The sequence below is a fragment of the Leptopilina boulardi genome, unplaced genomic scaffold (assembly GCF_019393585.1).
Source record: "Leptopilina boulardi isolate dan_hultmark-lab unplaced genomic scaffold, ZJU_Lbou_2.1 LbouV2_112, whole genome shotgun sequence".
Lineage (NCBI taxonomy): Eukaryota > Metazoa > Arthropoda > Insecta > Hymenoptera > Figitidae > Leptopilina > Leptopilina boulardi.
The window spans coordinates 3,882,006-3,898,947 of record NW_026137655.1 but is presented as its reverse complement, the minus strand read 5'-3'; the positions used below and the strand labels follow the sequence as shown (position 1 = coordinate 3,898,947).

Here is a 16,942-nt window from a genome sequence, read left to right as displayed (position 1 = left end):
AAAAATGAATAAGTGTAGAATATTTTTTGTTTAATTGTAAAATAATTATATGTATACAATGTCCAAAGAGTTCCAGACTCACTGAATAATATTTTTTAATATTTAAATTAATTATTAAAAAACCTCAGAAGATTGGAAATGTTCTGGACATTAATTTATATAGATAAATAATATTTATCGTGAACCACGTGTTCTTCGAAAATCTTTGAACGAATAACGCAACAGGTGGACCCACTTCTTTAAATTAAATTACTTTAAATTTTAAATTATTATTTAACATATATGATAAATAATAGTATTATTATAATTTAAATTAGTTTCTAGATATTCTAGATAATCATTATAAATTATAAAGTACTTTCTAAAAAATTAATTAGCAACAAAAAAACTTTTTTTTTTAAATTTGTTAAAGACCTTGATACAGCACTGTTAAATTCTCGTTAGTATTAGTGACGCATTTAATACAAGTGCGAGAAAAAGCGTGATGGTATGTATCGCTTCCGACCATATTACCACAGGTATTTCTCATCTAAAGTGAATCTAATATTAGTTTTTTTTCTACTTTTTTCTCTTTCATACCGGCTATAATCCAGATTGAGATTTTCAACAAAATAACATTTCGCTGTCATATTTATCCAATATGTTATTATTTTTAACTCCAGACTAGAAAGCCAAACATATAGAGCTGACTCATAAATAAAGACCTTATTGGAGTTACCTTTATTCTTCTACCAATATTTAAAAAAAAGGAATATAAAAACGACTCACTGATCGGCGAATCCCACGTTGGGGCAATAGTGACATCGCTGCTACAGGAGCGCTTCAGGCTTCTCTTGAAGATCCCTCTCTTCATCGCACTTCTGCGTAAGGTCGGGAGCACCGCAAAAAAAATTATTATAAAAAATAAGAAAAAAATTTAAAAAAAAAAGGCGGCATGCAGTGACCGCTTTTCTTCTTCCACAACCTATCTGTCCTTCAGGTTGTTATTTCGACAGGTCCTGATGGACCAGAACAACTGCAACAAACATCCTTCCTTCAAGAAATAGACACCTGAAAATTGTAAAAAAAATATGTAAATATTAAAATTTGTATGAGTCACAGAAACTTTTCAAATTAAAGAAATTTATTTTCAATGAAATCTCTGTTCATTAGTTCAAACATTTTGCCCCTAAAGAACATCTATTCGTACAACTCAAAAGCAAGATTATAACATGTTCTGCCACAATTGAAGAAAACTACTTTATTCCAAGTTCTCTGTACATTTTACATGCAAATTATATTAAATATCTATAAATTGAACATGTAAATTATTTTTATAATAAACATATAATTTTTAATAATATTTAATAGTTTTTTTTAATTGAAATGAAAAAAATGTTATTTTATAGTGGAGAAAATTTTTGTTCTCAACTTGTTTCCAAACTAAAAATTTCTAGTTTATTGGAGTAATTTTGAATAATAAAGGTTTATGAATTGTATTTTAATAATTAAATATCCAATGGAAACGGGGTTATAATTGTCTTCACTACATTCCTGAACACCTGAATATTTCCTGCGCATGTGAAATGCGCACAAGGTAACTTTAATGTTATACCGTCGTGATATGGAGTAGCGGTGTTTCGAACGTTCTGACAGCTAGTGGTAGCTAAACTCTCGTCATCAATTCACAGTGTTTTGTGTTGGGAGAATTTTCATTTTTATTTAAATATTTACAAAAATTCCCTAAACTATTTCCAATCGTTGACAATTATTTTATTTACCAAGTGCATTATGTCTCGAATCATGGACAAGTCATCATTTTTAGTGTTGTGTACCTAAAAACTTATACAGTTATTACACATTTTTCAACAAAATACATACAAGTGTATGTGTGTGTGTGTGTGACTCGATGATTTTGAGATTTTAAATAGTGGATTTTAGCATTTCTTGTCGAAATGTGGAGTCCAACTCACGTTCAGGTGACAGGTAAGCAAACAAACTTACAAGCATTGAGTAATTTTGATATATAACAGATTTTATAAAATTCACTGAGAGAGACTCTAAAAGAAAAAGAAAACAGCAGAGCCAGGTAAGATAATAGGTCAAATCGTACTGCCTATACAAAACCTTATTCTTATGACAAATTCACCAAAACATCTGCGATTTTATACATACATATATATATATAACTTAAAGAGAACGTTCAAAAAGAACATGCGGGTCTTTAAAGAGCGATAGAGCATTAATTAATTGTTGACATTTGTACACCATCAGGTGGTTCATTCGTAAACATGCAGTGACGTTATGGAATGCAGTAAATGACATACCATTACAATGAAGGAATCAGTTGCAACAATGAAAAACACTAGCACAAATACAGTCATCAAAATTATAACACCAACACCACAAGGAATAGTACAAATATACAAGAGTGATTTTTTAATTAAAAATGTTTTTGAATAGAAAAAAAAGATAGTAAAAACCATTTTAAATAGCTAAGAAAATAGGATTTCACGTTTATTTTTTTTTGCTAAAACTTACAGTTACCTTTGTCTAATAAGATAAATGTACTAATAATTTAAGTACTACTTAAAGTCCGCATTGTATCATTTATAATCTTTACTACCAACAATTTGAATTACATCCTGTACAATTCATTTAGTACAATAAACAATTAAAATTGTAAATAATACAAAACAATTTTTTATTTTAAAAAATTTTTGTTATTTATATTTATGATTTAAATACATATGAAGAAGTGATGAAACCACTATTTTTATGCAATAATTGTTAACATATAATTCAAAACATTTTTGATAGTACTGTATGTCAGGGCTATTATGATTTCAATTGTAATTCTACAGAAGTAGAAATTTAATATAATAGCAACTTCAAAGTTTTGTAAAATTATGTAAAAAAAACATTACATAAACAATTGTATCAATTCATAAGGTTTTAATACACCCCTAAGTGTTCTTACGTAACAAAAAGTTGCAGTACATGAGCAATAATAAAAAAAATCAATCACTAATTGTAAAAAAAAATTAAGCGCGAAATTAAATTATTAAATAAAAAAAACTTTAATAAACAACTGTATAAAGAATACAAAGAATTGACATTTTTAATGATGCACGATACACAATCGGAAAAGGTCATTGAAAAAGAGAAAGGAATACAATACATGTTTATTTACAATATTAATTTCAATAAATTCAAATTACTTTAAAAGAATAAAAAAATTTCATTATTTTGTATGTTAATAGCCCAGATCTATACTGTATTACCCGAAAAAAATTGGGTTATGTTAACAATAATTTTTGTAATAGTGAAAAAAGCCAGTGTATCAAATAATTATAATACTTAAAGAAAATGTGCGAGAAGAACTTTGTACCATATTGAAAATAAACCAATCTTTACGAATGAGATAAATTTGAATAACAATTTTTTTTCTTTTTGAATAAAAGTCTCAGTTCTCAACTTATAATAAAGAGCATGACAAATCTGCAAAGTTCTTCATGACTAACAACTGATATGATAAGCCAAGAAATTTTAAGAAAATTAAAAACAATATATCTATAAAATTAACTCACATCGTTTGTTCTATGAAAACCTATGATATAAAATCTTTTAAAATCAAGTTTTTAAATTAATCTAAAAAAAATCACTTCGAGTTGTGTTCTTCAAAGTAATCAGCTTTATCATTAAAAACAAAAAAAAGATTAAAAAATATCTTCAATGTTTTAAATATATACCTATAATATTTATTATAAAGTTTCATACTTTTTAATTACGAATAAGTAATTTTATTCAGAAAATAATGAAATATTTTTTAATTATAAAGTTGTTGTTACGTAAAAAAAATCAAAATATATATAAATGAAATGTTTTTATACGAACATTTTTCTAGAAAGTTCTGTTGGACATTTTAATTGAATTTTAATCAATTAGAAATTATAAATGCAAATGACATAAATGCAGCAGCAGGTTTTCAAGTTAGTAGAAAAAATAAGTGAAATCGAAGTGCAGTGTGCAGTTTTATCAATAAGATACTAGTTAAAAACAAAGTATAAATTTTCTGTATGTGATTATTTTTTTAAATCATATATTTTAATTTTGCATGTGCACAAAAAATCTAAAAATATGAAATTTCAATGTTGTGCAATGTCAAATAAAATAAATCACTATAAGCTTGTAAAAAGCTAGCAATGCATTCTGGTTAAGAAAGCTGTTTTCTTTCACTGCAAAAGCAGAACTCCAAAAATAAATGTAGTCTTTACGCATCAGTGTTTGTGGCACAAAATAAATGCATTAGAATTAGAGCAAAGGAGAGTGTGGCCAAAAAATACACGTTTCCTACTTTTTATTAGATACATTAAAAAATATCTTTAATTAGAACTGATTTTAATTTGGGCAGAGAAAATCGAAAAAATGTATTCACTATATTAATTTAATTTTTTACCAATATTAATGTAAAAGAATTGACAAATACACATTTAACGGAAATAATAAAATGGACGCATGTGAAACAATATATCAGCAAACTTATCAATCAGCCTTCTGGTAAGGTGATATGATGATTAATTATACTTATACCAGCGAAATTTGAATGCAATTCCATCATTTTGCTGGCGATAAGGAACATGACAATCTAGTCTAATCATTATTTAAATAAATTGTGCTTTTATTACCGACATTGAACAGAACATCAACGCCTTTTTAAAGTTATGCAATGGAAAATCATCCTCGCGAAGTTACACAATATATTACAAATGACAAAAAATGTAAACCGATATATAGATACTAAATGAAAATTACAGACAACTCTAGAACTGTGTATTTTAAATCCAATCTTAAAAACTTTATTATATCTTTTAATTAAATGAAACCTTGACACTGATTAAAAACAATACCCCTGAACACTGAGAAGAAACAATGATTAATTGCAAAATAATAAATTGCAGATTTTGTAACAATTCGTGTGAATTAAAAATTACAATGAAACTGCATAGCAAGAATAATTAATTCGATTTCAATAAATATAAATAAATACCATATATTAATAATAATAGTTATCTTTTTTTAATTTTGTACTCCATAATTTGATTCATGTTACGAGATATATAGACAAGTCAAACAAATACTTATAATTTCTATGAATACTAATAATATTAACCTCTTTCTCTGAAAAAATTGGAACATATATACTAATTGATATATAGTATCGAATCGCGTTATTATAATTAAAAATAAATGGAGAAATATTCTCCAGATTCTAGAAAAGTGACTTTCATATACCGCTAGGTGTTAACGGATCACATTATATACGTTGAGAGCTCTTAAATCTGAAGAATAGAATACCTATAATATATACATTTTATGAAGGGAAAGAAATATTAAACTAAACCATAAACGAAAAATTACGTTGCATAATAAATAATGGATGATTTTCCATTGTGTCATAAATACTTTTTTTAAATATACAATTTCACAATCCGATTTCGTTATACTTACAATTTATATACGAAAATTTAATTCGTAATTTCGCCTTCACTTTATTGTCACTTTTTACTTATCGTTATGATAACAAATAAACTTTTTTTTAAATGTTATTAATTATTTATATTAATAGATGTCTTGAAAAATTATTGATACGATTATATTAGGAAAAAATGTCTTTGAAAAAATATTTTAGCCTTTTGTTTTTCAAGTTAGAAAAATCTATAAAAAAAATATTATATCAATAATAACAATTTTAAAAAATTTAATTGTAACACTAATTGGTCTTTACATATTTTTGAATTACATTGAGATTTATGGGTGTTAAAATATAAATGTATTAATTAAAAATTGAATTTTTAAACTAAAAATAGATATAAAGTGGATGCATCAGTAGGAAATATATAAAGAATCATGAAGAAACGAATGACATTTGAATGTTTGAATCCTTACTATAAGAATCATTAAAATTGAAATGCATACAATTAAAAAATTGCTATTACTATATAATTATGTAGTTGAACTATAAAAAGTAACTTTCTCAAAGTTCCCGTCGTCTATATAAATTCCGTGAAGCATGAAAAATACTAACTTCCGACAAAACGGTATTTCTGCATATGGCAGGGGATATAGGGATAATCCTCATACACTAGCTACAAGAATGTAACGAAAGAAGCAATTTTCCCATTCGTTAGACTATTATATTTTACAAATGCTGACATATGAAGTTGTAATTTTGCACAGTATGTGCATCCACCTTCAAATGGCTTGTCAATTTGATACACTATATTAAACTAAAATAACACCCTATATTCCTTGAATGTAGAAAAAAAAGAAATAAAATAAGCTGATATCAAATGGAATTTTACTGATTAAAATCATTACATTGTCAATGAAATTTTTACTAATTTCCTTTATTATTTTTAATTATGATAGAAGTTAGTTTCTTCTATCTTGTCTTGAAGCAATTAAAATTAATACAATTCTATTTTGTTTCAGTTCAAAGAGCCAAAGGATTGCTCACCAAAGGAAAACACAGTGAGTATAAGTTCAAAGATTCACACGGTTTATAAATTATTAATTATAAATAATAAAAGAATTCATTTACATTTAATATAGTGATTATATATTATAATTCATATAGTAATTATGATATTTTTTTAAGTTTAATTACTTATATAGATATAAGCTTAGGCAATTTTTTTTAAAGATTTTAATTTAATTACAAAAAAATGTCGATTAGAAACCTAAAGAACATGTGACAAATTTAATTAGTGTGGAGTCAGTGGCATTAGAGCACAAAGTAATTATCTAACATATGTGACAGTAGAGTATACAGAACAACTCAATTTTTAAAATAGACCAAGTGATATAGTTTTGAGAAAAATATAATTTTTTTATTCATATCATTCATAGTAAAAGCAATTTTTGCACGATGTGCCTCTACATATAAGTGTTATAATAAATAATAATTACTCAATATATTCGAAAGGTGATTTAATCAAATAAATTTTGATAAAGCTTAATAATGATAATGACCTCACAATTGACCGATTTAAACCCACACACACCGCCTCATGAATGATATATTAATGTTATTAAATGATATGATCGCAGAAACCAACGATTGCTTCGTGACAATATCGCTTGGCAAAGAAAAATATCAAACTTCAGTGAAAGAAAAAGCAAATGAAAATGTCGAATGGCATGAGGAATGCGAGCTACAAATCCCACAACAAGGAAATACTGCCGAGATTGTCCTAACAGCACTTCATCGCAATTTTCTAGGAGTCGACGAGTTTCTCGGATTAATTAGCATACCCCTTTCCACATTCGATGTTTACGAGAGACCCAAAAATCGATGGTAATCAATTAATTTACATTTTCCAGAATAAACATTTCATCAGAAAAACCCACCATCTATATTTATATATTTATATTTCACAAGCGAAATCTAACAATTAAAAAGAAATAATTAATAAATCATTAATAAACAGGTATACATTGAGGAGCAAACCAGGTAAGGAGAACACCAAGGAAAGAGGTGAACTCGAGGTGAAAATTGGTTTCATCGTGAAAGCAGGAAGTCTAACAGATCTAACGAGAAAGGAACGTCACAAAAGCTCTCTGGGACAATTGTCGACAGCCGCGCAATCAATAGGTGGCAGTTTATTGAGCATAGGCAGTCTCGAGAAACGAAAGGGTCTGAAAAAACTTGCAAAATCGATAGGAAACAAAGTCAAAGGCAAGAGCAAAAATAAACTCGATCATGATGATTTGGATGAACGAGATGAACATCATTTTCGACCAACTAGACAAGAGCCTGGCGAAGCTGATCCTGGTGTCATTAGTGAAGACGAGGATGAATTCACTGTAAGAAAAATCATCAATTTTAATTTTAAATTAATTTTTTTTTATTTACATTTTCAAATTTTAATCGAAATCTAATTTGTAATTTTCTATTTCAAGTTCGATGACCTGTCCCACAAGAGTTCAGCGTCATCTCTAAATGCCCCGACAATTGCGAATCCAACTGGGAATTCTAATAATAACAATGGAAACACGACAAATTTAACGAACACAACACAAAAAGTTCAAGCCATCAACGAAATTAATTCGTCGTCTCCTGTTTCAAATGTGGCACCAAATAAACCGCCGCGAACGGTAATCAATAATTCCCCATACTCACCATTGATAAAAGGAGAAAATCAAGAAGATGACGAATGGGGACTTAAACTTTATGGAAAGCAAGGTGGTAATGCCCTAAAAAGGTAAAAACCGCAGTATCATGAAACTTTCCCTATATTAACGTTTAAGAAAGTTGATTCACTCAAACGCACGTCTTTATTTAATTTAAAGAAGTTCATAAAAAAGATCAATTATCTATTTTTTTTTATTAATTCCCCCCTGACATCTTAATTAACACATTCGACCTTAAAATGAGAACTTGATTGTTTTTGTTCACAAAGCATAAAAACAAGGACAGTTTATGTTCTGTGTTATAAATTTTCATAAACTTGCATGTCAGTTGCATATTTATAATACAATTTATTATGGATTGCAAATTCCTGAGAAACACGCACAAGAACATAATTTGTAATTTTATTTTTAAACTTTAAAACAATTTTGTTTTCACTTATTAATTTAATTTAAAATACAAATTTGTGGAATTTTTATTTCCATTCTATAAAAATAATATACCTACTTCATCAGGAAAACAATTAGGATCCGAAAAATTTATATTTGAAAAAATAATGAATCAATAAGCGATTAAAATTTTCTTTTCAGATGGGAAAATAAATCTAATCCAAGAATTGTAGTGGAGGAAGCAAAAAATGAACAACATGAATTATCGCCAGTTTCTTCGCCATTGCCAGTTTCAAGATTTAGAGATACACCAGAGCCACCAAATCCAGCACCTCGTGAAATTTCTCTTCCAAAAAATAATAAAGAAGATAAAACGAATAAAAGTACCAAGGATGAAAAATTATTGACAAGAAGTCCGAAAGAGGAGAAAATATTTAAAAAAGATAAGAAAAAGGAGAAAGAGCAAAAATTCAAAGAATATAATGAAGATGGACGTTCATCAGCGGAGAGAATTATTATTGGTGGCGAGGACGCTACAAAAAATATTAATAACAAAAGTCGATTGCCACATGAAGTTCTTGCCCAATTTGAAGGAAAATCAAGAGAAGTAAGAATTAATTTTGTTATTAATTTAATTTCAAAACATTTTATGAATTTGAAAAAATTTCACTAAATGATGTGACGTAAATTAAAAACTTAATTTGTTTATTTAGGATTTAATAGAATTGACACTTCAACTACAGTCAGAGGTGTCAAACAACGAAAAACGTCTTCACGATTTGGAAAACTACATTGATGCCCTACTGCTTCGAGTGATTGAATGTTCTCCACGACTTTTACAAAACCCTTTTCAAAGTCAAAGACGTCTATCGTCACCAGGACATCAATAATTTTTAAAAATGTCCTAACTTGTCAAAAAATACGTCACGCGACTATTACCCTGGAATTAATTTGAGTCAAGTAAATATCTATAATTTTTTTAGACCCAATTTTCTTGATCTTTCTTGATTCACCAAAAATTAATTGGATTAAAAAAATTGTTGGGTAAATTTATTCAAGATTTATTTGCATGAAATCAATATTTTCCTTTTTAATCTAATTATTATTTAATAATCAAACAATTTTTGAGTTAATTAATTTTTCACTCCCAGTGTATAATTAACTTTAAACTTAAACTCTCTCGAATATCGTTATGTACCTCACTTGCTTAGAAAGATTATAAAAGTATCTAACTGCGCCAATAGTTTCAAACACTTGGAAGTTGAAAAAACAAAATATTAATTAACCCCAGATCCATTTAAGTGCCAATTAATTATATAATATGCGCAAAAGACTCTTGTAGCTTCCTAATAGAAATTTGCATCTTCCATGAATAAATAATCCGCAACTTTTTACCTCGTGGCAATTAAAAAGATTTTTTTTTTGCAAAATGACTTAAATTTTACTCCGTCCGAAAATATTTTAAGTTTATGTTAAAGGCAGTTACACAAACAATGTTAACCCTTATTGATTTAAATACTATGTGATTTTCGATATTTTAGTCCCGAGGGGTTCATATCATTTACTTAAAGTAATTCTTAGTGTTTATTTTGTTAATGTGAAAGAATTAAAAATGAAAATTTAATAGTGAGTCTACGAATAAACAGAATAAAAAAAAGTTACAAAAAATAGTGCCTTGAAGACGCGTTCTTTAAAAGTTACAAATATAAAAAAAATCTTTAAATTTTATGTTTACTCGATGTTTGTTAAGTTTATTAAAGTTGTAATTCATCGCGAATAATGAATTGCATTTCAAATTTTTATTTTGGAAAACAATTAGTTGTGTATGTAATCTAAGTTGTTATAAAAAATATTGTAAAAAGTTGCATTTGCACTTGATAATATTATTTTAATTTAAATGTATAAAATTGGCGTTTAATTGTAAAATATAATAAGCAATTAGTGTCAATTGTAAAATGTAACTTGTTGTTAATTATTTTTGTAATTAAAACAAGATATTCCTAATATGTAATTATTATTATTATTAAATCGAGTTCATAATTAAAAAAATTTATTCATTTCAAATTTAAGAAATATAAACAGAGAAAATTCATCAAATTAATATTTATTCAAACTTAATTAATTGATTTAATTTGCTTTCATTAAATTTTTTTTTTTGAATTATTACAACCTGTTTCTCTGAAATATATTGAAACAGGAGGGACTCACCAATTGAAGATCTCACGTGAAAGGAATTCTGGGAATGATAGATGATTTTTGTAAAATCCTGGCTGCTGTTTTTTCATCTTCGTTCTGTTAATTCAATCTTGGTTTAGATGTGGCAAATTAGTGATCTCTGCAAAGTTTTTGCTTCTGTTCGTCATAATTTTCAATCCTGTCAAGAAAGAACAAAATTAAATGAAACAAAAATATAAAATAAAAATTATACAAGATTAATTTTTCTAAACGAATATAATTTTATTTATTAAAAATATAACTTCTACATATAAGCGATATAAGAGTAATAACTTTGGGTAATTGGAAAAATTAATAACTAACCTAAAAAATAAAAGGATACCAATACACTTTTCTAACGTCGTCAAACGAAATTTCTGGACGTCAACATTATTCGAAGCGAAATTTTCCTTATTGAACAAAATTTCAAGAAATTTGCACTGTTCATTTTAACGCCGGAATATTCACTAATCTCCACAAGCAAAAATGAACTGAATGATGAAAACTTACCACTAAAAATTATCTACTCGTAATGCGAAAATGTTTCCTGAATATTAACCACCGCCATCTTGAAAAATTATAACATTGAAAAAGAAACTTATCTTTCACAACTCAAACAATTCAAGTTGTCAAAAAAAAGTCTTAACCTATTATGATAATATCAAGAATCAAATAACATTAACACCACAACAAATTATTACGAATTATTGATACAATGGGGAAAAACAATGTGTTGAGCAATGACACACGTGGGGCACGCTGTACTCGTCCTATGCATTTCCCATGTCATTAGGTATTGATTTACAGCATTTCGATAATATATGATATTTCTTGACCTTACAAATAAGTAAAACTTAAAACTGTTGTAAAAATGAAGAAAATTCACCTTTTTTTCGATGAAAAGTTGCGAGCTGACAAAGGATGCCGCCAACATGAACAAACACTTTAACAGGAATCAACTTGTATGAAACGGCAGGATCTCATGTGGATTTTAATTGGTTGAATTCTTACTGGCGGCAAAATGTCAAATTGTGATTAATGGACAAATTTTTTTAAATTACAATAAATTGTAAATATTGATTTTTTGTTATAAAATAAATAAATTATAAATAATTTATGTAACTAGGATAATGAAAAAAGTTTGTTTTAGCTAAAATTTAATACTTCACAGTCTTTGCATTTATTACTTTAGAAATATTTGGAATTATTAAATCGATACCGACAGCTGATAAATATAAGTAATTTTATGTTGGTAAACATGTCGTACCTAACTTCACTTTCGCATCGTTTCGCGGAAAATGTTCGCAGCGTGTTAAATTATCTTTGAATAATTTTCGTTTTATTTGAATAAAAATCATTTATTTTATAAAAATTATAGTTTTTTGAGGAGAAATGGCAAAAACCACTGTATCTGACGAAAATATTATTTCCAATGCATCATTCAGTAAGAAATTATTTCTATTTAATTTTCTCTACCGGCCATTAGAGGTTAATGTAACATTTTTATCAATTAAAGAACTATTTAAGTCTTATTTTATCTCTTTACCAAAAGAAAACTTTATTAAATATAAGTACCTTAATAATTCCTAAGTTTATTCTCTTTTCCTGTATTTTTCTTTTCGAATGTTAGAATTTTAAGGTTACTTTTTTCTTGGAGCAACTTGGTTATATGTTATGAATTACTTACAATATTCTTATTTATGGTGCAATAAATGATGTGAATCGAAAAATATTTCCTTCATTTACCTGAAATTTTTATTTATTATTTTTTTATTCACAAGTGACTCAGTGAACATGCAATCAGAGATTCTAATGATTTTTACTATAGAGGTTTTTTTTTAGTCTCATGACATTCATTTGGCATTCAATTAAAACAATATGTATAGATGGAAAGAATAGTAATATTTATAATATATTTTTAGCTCCACGCAAGACTGAGTCAACAACGGCATGTGCTGTAGTTTTATACGTATCGCAAGAAACTTGGTTAAAGTCCATTTTAGATGGTAACGCACCTCGAAATACAAATGCCGAATCTTCCGATGAGGAGGATGTTACCGATTATCAATTTGAGGATGATCTCGATTATCTACGATCATTGAATCCAAAGGAATGGAAAGATCAGGATCATTATGCAGTACTTGGAATTTCGAGTCTCAGGCATAGGGCAACAGAGGATATTATTAAAAGAGCCTGTAATTTTTAAACTTTATTTTTTAAAAAAGTATAATTTTTCTAAATATTTCTATAAATTGTTTGTATTTTATTTATTGAAATGTACATTTATTTGGTTTGTATAAAATTTTCTTATGAAATTTCAGATAAACACAAAATTCTAAAACACCATCCGGACAAACGTAAGGCTATGGGAGAAGAAGTTCGTGCTGACGATGATTATTTCACCTGTATAACTCGTGCCTGGGAAACATTAGGAAACACTACTAAAAGACGAAGTTACGATAGTATCGATCCATATTTTAATGACGACTTACCGGACGAGAAAGAGGCTAAGGACAGTTTTTACCAAATTATGGGCAAAGCTTTTAAAATAAATTCAAGATGGTCAGTCAAAAAAATCGTACCCCGTCTTGGTAATCCTAGTACGTCGAGGGAAGCTGTAGAAAAATTTTATTCATTCTGGTACGATTTTGAGTCGTGGAGAGAATACTCATATCTAGATGAAGAAGATAAGGAATCTGGACAGGAGTGAGTATAGAATGAAATTTTTTATTTATTATTAGCAATTTAATTGTTCTTGAAATGATTTTTTTTATTCATTTAATTAAATTTCAGTCGCGATATGCGCAAGTGGATCGAGAAAAAGAACAAAGCAGCGAGAGCAAAACGAAAGAAGGAGGAAATGACGAGGATACGCTCTTTGGTTGATATGGCATATAATTTAGATCCACGAATTAAAATGTTCCAACAACAAGACAAAGATCGTAAGACTGCCGTGAAACGAGCGAAACAAGAAGCCATAAAAGCTAAACAAATGGAAGAAGAACGTGTCGCACGAGAAATGGCCGAAAAAGAGAAACAGGAAAAAGAGAAACGCGATTTAGAAGAGAAAGCGAGACAAGATGCACTCAAACAGGAGCGTGAGGCACAGAAAAAAGCTTTACGCAAAGAACGAAAAGCCCTACGTGATTTTTGTAAATCGAAAAATTATTTTGCTGAAAATACCGAGGAAAATATTCGTCATATGGAAAGTGTTGAAAAAATTTGCGAACTCTTCAAATTAGTTCAATTAGAGGAAACAATGAAAAAATTACATGCAAATGGTAAAAGTGCATTTTTGACTATAATCGCCGAAACGGAGCAAAAAATTGCTGCTGAAAGAAGAATTGGTATAGTGTCTGATACAAAGAATACTCTTGAGAAACAGGTCAAAACATGTAGTGCACCATGGTCTGAAAGTGATTTACAACTTTTAATAAAAGCCGTGAATTTATTTCCCGCCGGTACCAGTCAACGTTGGGAAGTTGTTGCAAATTTTATCAATCAACACAGTAATGTTGCGAATAGTGTGAAACGCGATGCCAAGGAGGTTCTAGCAAAAGCCAAGGACTTACAATCAACGGACTTCAGTAAATCGAGTCTCAAGGAGCAAGCAAATAAAAAGGCATTCGACAATTTTATTGCCGACAAAAAAGCCAAAGATAATATTGATGAAAAAATGCCAGCAGTTACCGAGAGATTGGATCCAATTTCAAATGGTGTGACGAACGAGGATAAGGATACGAAAAAAGAAATGCAACCGTGGACAATTGCTGAACAAAAACTTCTCGAACAAGCACTAAAAACTTTTCCAACCACTGTGCCCGATAGATGGGATCAAATTGCGAGTTGTATACCATCTAGAACAAAAAAAGAATGTATGAAAAGATGCAAGGTAAATATTTCTTTTCGAATTTAAATATTTTTATTAAAAATTTTTAAATAAAATAAAATCTAAAATTAATAAATTTGTATTATTTTGCAGGAATTGGTAGAACTTGTTAAAGCGAAGAAAGCAGCTCAAGATTTAAAATAATGTTGACTTTTATTTAAAATTAGAATTGTCTCATAATTTATTAAATGACAAAGAAAAAGCATTACCGGTGGATGTCGTCTCCTCTTAGGAAGTAAATAGGGTTTGCAATTATTCGATTCAATAACATTTTTTTAATTTAAAAAAGTGTTATAAGCTATCCGCATGTGCAGATGCTTTACAAATGAAATTTTCACGCGAGTAAGAAAATTTCAATAATACGCGACTTTGCTTATTTTGACTCTTTATAATAGTGAAAACATGTTTACTGTTGACATTCATTTTTTTACCGTCAGAAGTCTAAAGCTAATGGAAACAATTTTTTTTTAATTAAAAGAAAAGAATATATATATATACATATGTTTTTAAAAATTATTTTTGAACAAAATTGGAGAGTGTTATAATAAATTTTTTCTTTTGGACATTTTTTGAATCAATTTTCCAGCTAAGACTATTTGACAAGTGATAATATATAAATCTCGTATAACGGAAATCTACGATAGTTATAATTTGCGATTATGAAAATGAAAAAGATATTTTACAATTATTTCAATTTTCATAATGAATTGTTAACATGAAATTAATTAAAATTGACAAGAAAAAGGGGAATTGTTAAATTGAAAATAATATAAAAAAGAGGAAATTTTTTTCATGGATTCATAATATAATGTTTTTTATAGAAAATAATACACAGTTATATAAGATAGTTGAAATCCTTATATTTTAATTTGACACATTTTCGACAACAACATCAACAACAACAAGTTTTGTGTTAGTTTTTTTTCGTATTCGACAAAAATGCTATTCACAGTTCCTTCAGTGTAATCCCCCAGGAGAAAAATTTTTAAAAAACGATGTAAATTTAATTACAGGAAAAATATAGTAAACTAAAAGTACTTTTAATTTTATATCTCTCAATCATTTGTTTTTGAGTTCCCTAATTCTTTATTAATCTAGGGGGATAAAAAAATAATACTCAATCTGTTATATGTAAATAATTTGTCAATTAAAATCAATTATAAAAAAATTAGAAGGTAACGTCGGCAGTTTACGATTTTCAAATGTGCGCGTGACATGTAGGTACTTTTTTTATGTGCGCTTCTCTTTTTTTTAAGCACCCGCACGTACAAACATTCAGTTATTTAATTCTTTTAATCGTATTATTCATTTCTTTTCACTTTCATTTTTATACATAAAAAAAACTGAATGGGTAACGTCCACTGCTTTTCGCAGTTTCTACCAAATATTATATACAGAATAAGTCTAAATTTGATAGCGACACAATTTTAAATTGAAATATGGGGCAAATATATTTAACTTTTATAACTTGAAAATAATTTATTTAATTAAATTAAATTTACTTCTAAGTAAATTTTGAATAATTTGAATGAAATGTAAACATTTTTCTGTCGCTATCAAGACTTGAGACTCAAGACGAATATTATAATGATTTGAATCTCATTAATGACTCGTTTTTAATCAACAATGGTTCTTACGAAAATATCTCAATGTCGTTTCGTGTGCCACATTGTTTTCATATGGGACGCACAACTTGTTGCGGTCAAGAGAATCTATAGATAATTGAATTATTATTTGAAATTGGTATGAGAAGCTTCTTACACAAACTTTGTACATGTGCCTTAAATGGTAGAGCAATTTTTTTTTTACAAATTTCAAATATGAATCAAATTTCTTAGAATTGTATGTTTGTTTTTACAAGTTTAAACTTTTTTTGTCTTGTTTTATTTGTACAAAAATTTTTGGAATGTTAATAGTGCGTGCCCTAAGAAACTTTGCAGCTCATTTAAAGTGATCGTTGATATTTAATTATTGAATTTTCAATAAGGAATAAAAGCTGTTGAGTTTACAATAAATAGTTTTTGAGTGCTAAAATATTAACATGTTACTCTCTCTGTTTAATAAAAATTGGACGGAGATAAATAATATAAAATCAAATAATATTAAAATTTAATTAATTTCATATTCTTTATTATAATGCAAGATGAAATATAATTTTTAAATTTAAATCTGTCCAATTTTTTTAACAGGACTTTTTGGTCGTCAGTTTTTTCAAACTTTTTGTGCTATTTTTTGCAATATTAATATCGCATTAGAATCTTTTTTATTTAAGTACAG

General features: G+C 27.7%; 2 protein-coding genes across 2 annotated transcripts in view; one reads left to right on the top strand and one right to left on the bottom strand.

Moving 5' to 3' along the window:
- The window catches only part of LOC127277860 (twitchin), a 103,936-nt gene extending 92,243 nt beyond the window's left edge, over positions 1–11,693 (bottom strand). The window contains exons 1-3 of the mRNA XM_051299257.1: positions 11,663–11,693; positions 10,771–10,936; positions 769–1,050 (exon numbers count right to left, since the gene is read on the bottom strand). The gene's annotated coding sequence lies outside the window, so the exon portion shown is untranslated. The remainder of the gene's footprint in view (positions 1–768; positions 1,051–10,770; positions 10,937–11,662) is intronic.
- Positions 1,600–15,709, top strand: LOC127280989 (dnaJ homolog subfamily C member 2-like). Its single transcript, XM_051304467.1, has 11 exons — positions 1,600–1,965; positions 6,475–6,513; positions 7,093–7,339; positions 7,473–7,848; positions 7,945–8,246; positions 8,764–9,169; positions 9,276–9,450; positions 12,699–12,971; positions 13,098–13,482; positions 13,570–14,668; positions 14,759–15,709. Exons 1-11 carry the CDS (start codon positions 1,935–1,937, stop codon positions 14,807–14,809), a joined length of 3,384 nt encoding a protein of 1,127 aa, XP_051160424.1. The 5' UTR covers positions 1,600–1,934; the 3' UTR covers positions 14,810–15,709.
- The last annotated feature ends 1,233 nt before the right edge of the window (positions 15,710–16,942 follow it).